Raw genomic sequence first — 12007 nt, forward strand, 5'->3', positions numbered from 1 at the left:
GTTAGGCCAAAGCAGTCACTGTCTACATCATAGACAAACACAATCCAGGAGGGAGATACTACCTTCTCGTCGTGCTGCATTCCCTAACATTTCTCATTACTATTGAATTTTGTAGAAAATAAAACAGAAAACAGTATAAACCTGACGGGGGAATATAAAATCCATATCCACTTTCAGTATGTGTCAGCCGGTTTCCTCAGATCCATTATGTAAGCACAAGCAAGACAGGATGCCACTGAAACAGGGCATTTGTGAGTGGCAGGTGATGAAGCCCGGTGGTAATCCTCCACCAGCGAGCTGCTTTTCTCTGAGACTGCATGTCCTCAGGATTATTAGCGAGCCACGCTCTCACCTGGTAGTTTGAAGGAAACCTCACATTCAAAAATCAGAAAGAACACATTTCCCTTTCCTCCCTAGAGAGGATGTTTCAGCCGCCACAGGGTCCAATATCAAGCAAACAACCGGAATTTACTCTTAAAGCCGAGCACATTTAGGGAAAGTTGGCATGGTGGATGTTACATCTCAGAGAAAAGGAATGAACAACTTAGTCAACTTTTCCTTTCTGTAGCGATCTGATCACAGTAAAGTAAATTCCAAAGTATGGCTAAAGCTTAAGTACAGCTTTTTCACGTTTTAATTTTTTTTTTCTTCCTTTCCTGGTTACAGGAAGTTTTGGCTCCTCAATAAAATGCAGGACATATGGAGGACATTGAGAAGGATAAATGAGGCATTATTTTAGAAGATGGTAATTAAAAGTTCCTCAGTCTTGTTTCTTTTTGTTCTTTTGTCTTATTGTTATGCATTACTCCACCCAGGAAGCCTTAAGGCAAAACATGTTCTTAAGCAACTTTACCTCACCATGGTCCATATGAGCTGTTGTTGTTGCTGTTAGTGTCAAGTCACCCATGACTCAAGGGACCCAAGGAACGATAGATCTAACCTTGCCCTACCTGCGTCATCCTCACCATTGCTGACACGCTCATACCCATTGCTACAGTCATTGTGAACATCAGTTCATCTGAGATATTAAAGATTCTTTATGATGGATTTTTCCCCAGCTACTTATTCTATGAATATCATTATTTAATAGCAATGTCAGGATTTTTTGTTTTGTTCTACTAAAACTTCATTCTAGAAGCTACAGACTAATTAGTGAGTCACTGTCTATACTCACAGAAAATGCAATGTAAGTATGCAAATACTGCCGAAGAAACAAAACTGAAATATTTCTCTTCTTTATCTCTGTGCTATTAAATAAGTAGAAATTGCAGGATGTTAGGAAGAACAGTGTTGTTGTCTGTCATCAAGTTGGAACTGATTCAGCTGAAGCTCCACAATGATTCAGGAGACAGTAAATTGCACAGGAGAAGACTGCCCATCTTTCTCCTATGGGAATAGCTGGTAGATTTGAACCTCATATCTTTGGGTTGAAAGTAAAATTCTTAGCACTATGTAACCAAGGCTCAGAAGGGGGAAAAACAAACAAGCAAAAGAAAGGTGTTTAAAATTCCAACATGGTTACTGAAGAGAGAGGCTGGAGCTGGTGGTGTTAGGTGCTGTTTAATCAACTACAACTCATATAAGCAAGCCCATGAACAGCAGATATAAACCTTGCACTATCCTGTGACATTTTCGTGATCTCTGTCATGCTCAATCCCATTTGCGAAGTCACTTTGATGGTCCATCTGGTGAAACTCTTCCTCTCTTTTTCTGACCTTTTACATTTCTCAGCTTGATGTCTCTCTCCAAGGACAGACTCATCCTGAAAATATGCTCCAAGTAGTGAGATGAAGTTCACAATTCATGCCTTTGAGAACACTCTATTTGCACTTACTTTAAGGCAGATTTGTTTGTTCTTTTGTCAATCCTTGTTACATTCAGTGTTCTTTGCCACACCACAATTGAAAGACATGGTTCTTATCTGCTCTGCTTTCTTTATCCATTGTTCAACTTTCAGATGCATAGGAAGCAATTGAAAAGACCAAGGTTAGGATTAGGTGTATCTAAGACTTTAAACTTTGGAGAGATCCTTGACAACAGATTTCCCCAATGCAATATGTCTTTTGATTTCTTGATTGCTGCTTCCACGGGTTTAAATTGTGGACCCAAGTAACATGAAATCATTGACAACTTAAATCTTTTCTCCCTCTATCAAGACATTACCTATTAGTCCCATTCTGATGATTTCTGTTTTCTTGAAGTTAGATGCAGCTCACGTTGAAGACCATATTCTTTAATTGTCTACAGTTAGTGCTACGTCTTCTTCACTTTCTGCAATCAAGGTTGTGTTAGCTGCATAATGCAAGTTGTTGATGAGTCTTCTCAAAGCTTGATGCCATATTCTTCTTCTTATGGTACAGAATCTTGAATGCTTTGCTTAGCATACAGATTGCAGAGATGTAATTATGGGAATTATAATTCTGAATATAATGATGTGTCTTAGAGAGCTTTGGTGGCCTAGTGATAAGGAATTGTGCTGCCAATAAAAAGGCATGTCGTTTGAGTCTCCCCCATTCTATTTACAGACTCTGAAAATGTGTTGGAGGGTCAGGTATGAATTGGTTCTAATTTGATGACAAATGACAACAATAACAATATAAAAAGATATTTATAAAAGCTTATATAAGTAACACGTTTGTAGAACAACACAAATCACTTTTAAGAAAATAAAAATTATGCACTCAAATTTCCATAACAAATCTTATACGCATGTATAGCTAAAGAAAATGGCAACAATATTATTCAGTAGGTTATCTTTAAAGATAATATTCAGCCTATACACTAAGAAATTAATTTTAGAAACTGGATTATATTAATAAGGTGGCATTGCTATTGAAGAAATACTCATTATCAGTCTACAATAAGGAGGTAACACAACCATGCTTGCTGAAATTTAAGGGATTTTAAGGACTAACATTAGTATCAAAGACTACAGCCTAATGTATGGATTAAACAAAGACTACAGCCTAATGTATGGATTAAACACTTAAATAAAGAAAATGAAAATTTTCATGACTGAGCCAATAAGCCACATCATGATGAACACAAAATTTATTGAGGCTTTCAAGGATTTAATTTTATTTAGAACACAATCAACACCTACAGAAGTAAACAAGAAATCAAAAGATATATTGTGTTGGAGAAATCTTTTGCAAAAAGACACTTTAAAAGTGTTAAAATGAAAAGATATAACAATAACAGACATTAAGAAAGGAATCATTATGAACATGTACAGCTAAACACAATTGATAACAGTGCATCTAAATTCTAAAATCAATCTCCATAATAGTCTATGTGCTTCCTATTGCCAAAGGAGCCCTTTAGAGTAGTGAGAGGAGATCTTCCCCCTGAAACCTACAGCGTCACTTTTCAGCAGGAAGTAGCTAAGAGAATACGCCATCCCCTTTTCCTTATGAATCAGGTGAAGTCTCTCTCAGGGAGCAGTGATAAGGAATGGCAAAGGACACAATGACTAAAGAGATTAATCAGAACTGGCGTTGACAAGCACTGTGGCAATTGGACAATTAAAACAGATTTTCAAGGGGGGGGGAACAAAAAAAAGAACAAACTGGGGAGGAGGGTAGAGAAAATAGTGCAACAGTGAATGAATGAAAACCCCTAATCTCTGTAAATGTTCATTAAAATTAATAAAATTTAATAATTAAAAAAAAAGAAATCATTAATGTCCTACTAGTAATAGACTCTCCCTTTGGAAAAACAAGGGCAGTGTATGCATTGCATAGGAACCAAATCTCTTGACTGACAGTAGACAAGAGTGATACACTTCTGAATGTGTGTTGCACAACCTGGTTCTGGTAATGATTCAGTTTCCCATATCATATCGAGATCCTGAAAGGATTTGCTATGCCTCCTGTTTCAGGCTTTCAATCCATCATTTTCCTATTCTGATTATTGTTCTGTTATACTCACATGATAAAACTTATTTTTGTTCCAATTTCACAGCATTTACCAAGATTAAACAAATTTAGACAGATGTAAAGTTCTGGTTCTCACACACCTCAGAGGTGACCTGGAAGACAATATCAGCTTCTAAAAAGTCACAGCCTTAGAAACTCTATGGAGCAATTTGCCTCTGTACACATGGGGTCAGCATGAGTTGGAAATGGATCAAATGCAACTATCAGCAATAACATGCTTAAATGTGTGTGTCACATAGGAAGTCCACACATTCAGTGGCAACTAGTACCACATTACGAGCTATGTGACATACTTATTGTTTTACAGCAGACTTTGAGTTAGGTAGCATCACATCTTTAGGTTTAAATAGCATTTAAATTAACTTCCACAAGTAAACAAGGCATCTTATTACCTCACATCTGTTTTTTTTTTCAGAAGATGAGTTTTGATTCCCATTAAGATGGACTATCTTCACATGTCAAGCAATTAATAAGATAGGTGGGAAAAAATAAGAGCTGCTATTTTGCCACTAGTGCACAGGAAGGAGACCGCTATTTCCACTATTTGAAATCATTTGACACAATCTATTAAGACAATTGAAACACCTCCAAGCAGAGTCCTCCAAATTTCTCATTGTGGGCAGAATAAACACATAATCCAAATTTAACCTCTCTTTCAAAGGCATATACGATGGTCTCTGACATGTCTTGCCTATTTTTACAATTTTATGATGGTAAATAAACCCTGGAAAATTCCTGCTCAGATTTTACCACCTGAAACTGCAGCTGTTGGCTGCTGCTATCAAAGCCTCACAGCTCTGCGCTCACGTGCAAACCTCATCAAGGGCAGACATTTCTAATTGATTCCAGAAGTATTTCTTTTGCTGAGATCAGGGGGCAAAGGAAGAATAATGAGCAGCTTTTCAGAGGGAATTGGGGGTAGAGTGTTGAGGGGAGGGGGAGGGGGCTTTTAAAATCTTAGGCTTGGCCAGAAATGCATAGCAATTTTATGGTCAATTGGAGAGAGCATCTGGAACTGTGCATTCTGGCCTCGTAGTTGATGGTAGTGAAACCAGCTTACAGGCAACAGCAAGCCCGTAATGAGTCCCTGTCATGTACTAGTGGAAACCATGTTGACATCCTGCCAAATATCCTTGCTCCTATTTTGTCTCCGGAATTAGATACCATTTAGAGTCCTTGTCTAGTATATGAAATCTTGTCTACCTATAGATCTTAGCCTATTTTTTGCCATTCCTTATGGCAACATGAAAGAAAGATTAAAACTTAGAACTAGTATGTGTTTAATTCCTTGTGTGTTGACAAGGCTTTCTATCACAAGGTGGTGTTTGCTTTCATTGTGGGGATATATTTCATGCTCAGCGGGCCATCTTGTTAGTGCATCGAGAGTGCTGGATGCTCAGGTCATAAATCACAGCACAGTGCATGGCACACTCAACAGAGAGGAGGCAAAATGGGAGCCCTTTGTTATTTCAAATGTAGGACAGGTGATTACAAAAAGGGGCAGGATCTCCTTTTAAAATGCTGAGCAGAAAACTAAGGGTGATGTGGAAATAATTTCATATGAGTAAATGATGTTTACTTTAAGCTGCAGCTCATAATTCACCAAACTGACACTGGTAGATTACCGCCCCCCCCCCCAAGAAAGTCAGGTAATAGGACAGCCATGAAAAATGTGGAGAGATGTGAGTCAACAGCGTAGAACCTGGGTCAATGTTGAACAGGCTGTAGAACAAGCTAGACTCCGCATACTTACATCTCTACTTTTATTCAAGCAATATAATTAACAGAGAATGGAGCCATTTTAGAATCACTCAGCTTTCCAAGGTTAGTGATGCTGAACTAAATTCTACATGTTGGCTCTGGCATTTAATCTACCCTTGCCAGACAGTCACTTCCTGTTTTTAAACAAGCAAATAAAATAAAACAAGCCAAAAGCAAGGCAAAATAAAGGAAAGAAACAAACAAAAGCTAAGATCAAAGAAAAGTGATTTACATTGAAATACTCTAAAAATACTAAATATATATTTTGGGGTTTCAAATTCTCCCTAAAACATCTAGGTTTTAAATTTTAATGAACTCAGTACAAGTGATTCAGAAACAGAATCAATGTTCTTCAGAATCTATATATTACATTACAGAAAAAAGTGCTTGTTGATGAGCATCTCTCTGCACTCTGAGGGATTGTTAAAGCAAGGGCACTTGCTAGGTGCTCATTTAGTTCTTTTCAAATAAAAGCCAAAGGGAGAGTACATGAGTGGACATAAATATAAGTTCTATGCATGTTGTGAGATATCCAACCATTATATTAGAGTAAGAGAGATAAGTAGAAAATGACATACAGTAACGTTTGCTTGAATATGGCTTCAATCTTTAAACATCCTACATTTGGGCTAATAAAAATTTTGTATGGCAGATATAATCTGCTATGTCAAAACTGGTCTGTTCATCTAAAGCAAGAAAAAAAAATTCTTTTGCGGTAATGCTACATTTTACTATTGCTTAACTCTGCTTACCAAACATTGCAATGTTAGTGGGGGTGGGGAGGGAAAACAAATCTATATATTCTTAGTAGAATCTAAGCAAGTGTTGAACACATTAAAGCTCCTCAAATAAACCACTCTACATGGCTTATTTTCCACCTTCCTGTAGCCTGTCCCACTCTCAATGCATTAGCTATCTTCTATCCTCCCAACAGAATGTTGTTAAGTGTTATCAAGTCAGAACTCATAGTCAATTTGCCAGAGGGTTTTCAGGCTGTAAAATGCAAGAGAAAAGATTGCCCATCTTTTCTTCATGGAGCAGGTGGTGGACTTGAACTGCCTACCTTTGGGTTGGCAGTGCAACTCTTTACCATGAGGTCATCAGAGCTCCCCAAAACAGAATAGTATGCAATATTCAACTGAGAGATATATATGTGTTGTGAATGAAATTAGTAACATAAAGTTCTTAGTACAGAACTTGGAACAGAGTAAGCTCTCTTAATGTTATGTAACGATAACAACAAAAGACAAAACGTAAGGAAAATATATATATTTAGATTCTAACTTATAAGGGTGACAAGGAAGAGAGAAAGAACATTTTAAAATGTGTTACGATACTTGAGCTGTGCCAGAAGTGATGGTAGAATAGTGACAAACCTTAACTACATAAAAACCGAAAACGTTATAAATTGAGATGTATCAAAACCCGCAATATTCCTATTTTATGCTATTGTCCTACATTCTGGAAATTTTTGTTAAAAAATATATCTTTATGGTATATGAAACTCTCTTGCCATTTAAACAAGCAAATAAAACACAGCTGCTGTCAAGTTGACTCCAAAGACTTTGCATGTGTTACAGAGATACTATGTATGTATTTATTTATTTACTTACGTCCTTACTTACCTCACATTTCTACAGAAATGCCATCTGCCTTCAACTGGGGTAAGCTTTTAAAAATGTTTTATTCTCCCTCCCAGGCACTTCCTGCCTCCTTTCTTGCTTTATTTTTCTTAATAATATCTTTCACTATCTGATAAATCATGTCAATGTATATTTAAGTATATACATAAATATACACAAAGACAGATTATCCCAGGAACACGGCAAGCACACGCTTAGCTTATTTATCTGCACTAAAAACACGAGCCTCACAACTTTTCTGGAAAGAGCAGATAACATTCTGAAATATTTAGAAATAATGTTCTCCCTTTCTTGAATCATTAGCCAAAGATGATTTAGAATAAATCATTCAACCCATTAGTCATTTCAAAGCACTTCTATCTTGAACATTGCTAAGACATTTTGCTAAATTTGGTAAGACATTGATAAAGCTCCTCATAGTTTTCAATCTATTTTTCTACATAATGTATATGTTTATATTTTTCATGTAAAACTCTTGAATTGTATGAGTATTGCTGTTCTTACAGGAAAGGAAAAAAACCCACCGTATTACAGGGCTTAAGTCAGTTCTGACTCATAGGTACCTTCCACTGCCCTCCAAGTCTGTAAATCTTTATGAGAAGAGACTGCCAATCTGTCCCCCATGTATAAGCTGATGCATTAAAATTGCTTAATTCTGGATTCAGGAGTTTATTATACTCTAAAGATGGACATACAGTGTTTATATCTACTATTTCATAATCAAAATGAAATATATCTTTGTAAACACACATTGTACCTGTCTTAAATCATGGATAGGGTGTTCTGATGGCCTAGAAGTAAAGGTTGTGCTGCCAACCAATACAAACTTGACTAGGTTAAATCCAACAGCTACTCTACAAGAGAAAGATGAGCAATCTCCTCCCATGCAATTTAAATCCTCTGAACATGTGCTGGAAAATCAGCTACGAGCCAGTTCTGACTTGATAGTTCATAGCAACAACAACAAACTTTACCTTAGGTAATTAAAATAATCCAAGTTCTTTATTTTCTTCTGGAGAATATAAGGCAAACTAGCACAGTAGAACCTTAAAAATATGTTCATTACACAGATACTGTCTTCTTTGGTTATAATTTAAAAACTTTTCCTCACAGGGCAATTATGCTAAGTTCTTTTATTTTAATCTGCTTGTAGAATATATATGCCTGAATTTTATGAACTACTGGTGCTGTATTCAATAAAGAGTTGTCCTGCTATACCAAAGGCCTTAACCTTCTAGTAATTGTAACCCTCTAGCAGTTCCACAGGAGAAAGATGGGCAATCACTTCCAATGTGATTTTCAGCCTCAAAAACCCAATGAGAAGTTAGTTATGAGTTGGATCTCAAGGCGTGAGGCTGTATAATTTATGTTTCTAAATAATATTTTTAGACCACAATTCAGAGAAAAATAATGAACATATTCTCAATAAGTACATTTACCTACTGCCTCTTTAAAGGTGAAATAGACTAGATAGTATTACTGGTGTATATGTGGGTGTATGGAAATACTTTATTTCTACCTTCTGGCCTCATACTTCAACTTTCCCCGGGGGGGAAATATATGTTGGGTTCTGTTTTTGTTTGTCTGCTTATTTTCTTTTAAATGTGGTCTAAGTTAAAGAAGTGAATTGGTTTTCCATTCAACCATTAATATACATTTTGTTTTATAAATTATGCTAATTACAACAATATAATTATAATATAACAATATAATCATTTTCTTCTTCCATCTTGTGATATTTGTATCCACACGATCTTTGCAATGACTTGTTATGCATCAGAGAACTGGAAAATTACTGGGGTGATAGCAGGAGAACTGATGTTGTTGACCTGTAATACTAGAGATGATTATTGAATATACCATGGACTGCTAAGAGAACAAACAAGTTAGTCTTGGAGAGGGTGAAACCAGGCTGCTCCTTGGAGGCAAGGATTCTGAAGCTTCGTCTGACATACTTTGGATATGTTGCAAGAAGAGACCAGTCCTTGGAGAGGAATGCCATGCTTGGGAGTTGGAGGGACAGTGCAAGAGAGGAAGATCCTCAATGAGACGGTTTGACTCAGTGACTGAGGTAATACAGGTAGATGTGTCCGAGACAATATGATTGGCACAGGATAAAGCAGGGTTCAAAGCTTGTACATAGGGTCTCTGTTCCTATTGTTTCTTTCCATTTTGGCAACTTGAGCCTCTTTACTATTTGCTTGAAAGTTTACCACAGAGTTAAGTCTTATTCCAAGTTAAAAAATGAATAAGGACCATTATCTGTGGAATCATACTCTTATATTAGATGAATAAGCCGGGTCATTTTTATTTTCTTTTAGCTTGGTCAATTTTATATCTTTGAGGGGTTTTTTTAATATATTTTTAATCCATTCTATCAAGGAGAGTCTACTGCATCTCATGTCCTTACATCATATTTTATTTTATATAAACATGTCATCGTTAATGGCTATAAGGTTATTTACAATGTGACAGTAAAAGCAACACTGTATTGAAGAATCTTACATATACATCAATTCACACAAATATGAGTATATTGTTTCTGGTGAATACATTCTTAGATGTGGAATTTGGGGTAAAAAACATGTATATTTACCTCACTAATAGGGACCCAAGGAGTTTAACTGGTTTCTCATTGTTGGACACCATTGAGTTCAGGAGATTTTCAGAGAAGTTAATCATGAGGAAGAGATTCTTCATCTTTCTCCCATAGAGCACTTAGTGGATCCAAACAGCCTACCTTCAGGATTACAGTGCAGCTTTTTCTACAGACCTCCAGTTTCTCCTCAGTATTACTCTTTATGTATTTTCTTTTTTTTTATCTCTGTAAACCTATGTTTCTGATAAAATGTAGATATGAATTTGTTGTCCATATCAACAGTCTCAAGGAATCCAGGAAATATAAATAAGAGCACATCCTCTTACATCTACCTTGATGTAAATGTAAATACTATAACTATAACTTGTCTAAATCTTCTTATAAAATGTAGAGATTTTTGGTTCAGCTGGGGCCTTCAGACTGAATAGTTTACTCCCCCATACTATCTTTCTGTCTTTTTCCTTTTATACAGAATTTCAGAATGAACTGTTGTTTTTGTTGTTAGGTGCTGTTGAATTGAGTACTTCTCATAGTGATCCTATGATGAAAAGACCTGAAACCTTTCTATGCTGTGCCATCCTCACACTTTCTGACACACAAGAGTCCGTTGTGGCAGTCACAGTATCAGTCCACCTGATTGAGGGTCTTTCTCTCTTTCACTGACCCTCTAACCTTCCTAGTATCATGTCTTTCTCCAAGGAATAGCCACTCCTATCAACATGGTCAGAACATGTGAAGCAAAGCCTCATTTTCCTTGTCTCTAAAAAGCACTCTGGCTTCACTCTCTCCAAGACATCTCTGTTCTTTTGGGCGTCTGTGGGATGCTCAGGGCTCTTCTCTAACTCCATAGCTCAAAGGCATCAATTATTTTTCTGTTATCCCTAGTCATTGTCCAGCTTTCAGGTGAATAGCAAGTGATCAGAAAAACTATGGCCTGAATCAGACACACCTTAATCTTCAAACTGACATAATTTACTTTTCAATAATTTGGAGAGGTCTCTAACTGCAAATTTCCCAGTGTAATGTGTATCCTTATTTCCTGACTGCTGGAACCAAGGGTGTTACTTGTGGGTCCAAGAAAGGTGAAGTCATTGACAGTTTCAATCTCCTCTCCAGCCATCATAACTCTGCCTATTGGTCCAGTGGTAAGAATCTTTGTTACCTTGACATAGAGATGTAATTCATATCTAAGGCTAGCTTCTTTGATCATCTGCAACAAGTGCTTCAAGTGCTCTTCACTTTAAGCAAGCAGGGTTGTGTCATCTGCATAACACGGGTTTTTGATGAGCCTCCCTCCAATCTTAATGTTACAATCCTCTTCATAGAGGAATAAACTATTTTTCTCAAATTTTGAGCACACCAAAAATACATATATTGTAATATACATAATGGCAGGAAGCTACACTGTAATCTTGAAAGAACGTGGTTCAAGGCCACCAGTTACTCTGAAGGAGAAGGATGAACAATCTCCTCTCTTATAATTAACTGCCTTTGAAAACTTGCTGGAGGGTCAGCTATGGGTCAGTTCTGACTTTATAGTACACAATATCAATGGTGTGTATGTCTTTATTGTCGTTGTTGTTATTCTATGGTATTGAGTCAGAATCATCTCAAAGCTGATCCTCTAGCAGGTTTTCAGAGGCAGTTAATTGGCGAAGAGGAAATTGTCCACACTTATTTCAGGGAACAGCTGGTGGATTTGAATAACATGCTTTCAGGATTTTAGTTCAATTTCTTACCACTAGTCCAGCAGACCTCCCATCTATACATTTTTTCCAGAAGTTAAATGTAGTTTTGAAAGATAAGTTCTGGTTATCAGTATAAAATTTTGTAATATATGTTTCAATCAGAAAAATCTTATCTTATGCTTGTATTTCTATGTAATTATTTGATAGATACTTTGCATAATAATCACTTTTACTTTTATAACATAAAAATTAACAAAAACCACTTCTAATAAAAATTTGCTTGCCAAGCACATTTTTAAAAAGTTGCAAATAGAGATACCATTTGACCCAGCAATTCCACTACTGGGAATATACCCTGAAGAGACCATAGCTGACATC

General features: G+C 36.5%; 1 protein-coding gene across 1 annotated transcript in view; it reads right to left on the reverse strand.

The window, feature by feature from the left end:
- Window positions 1–205: 205 nt before the first annotated feature.
- The window catches only part of AGMO (alkylglycerol monooxygenase), a 269521-nt gene continuing 257719 nt past the window's right edge, over window positions 206–12007 (reverse strand). The window contains exon 13 of the mRNA XM_006880379.1: window positions 206–352. Within this exon, the coding sequence (XP_006880441.1) occupies window positions 206–352 (147 nt within the window). The remainder of the gene's footprint in view (window positions 353–12007) is intronic.

The sequence above is a fragment of the Elephantulus edwardii genome, unplaced genomic scaffold, assembly GCF_000299155.1.
Source record: "Elephantulus edwardii isolate Elephantulus edwardi_28Jun2011 unplaced genomic scaffold, EleEdw1.0 scaffold00007, whole genome shotgun sequence".
Taxonomy (NCBI): domain Eukaryota; kingdom Metazoa; phylum Chordata; class Mammalia; order Macroscelidea; family Macroscelididae; genus Elephantulus; species Elephantulus edwardii.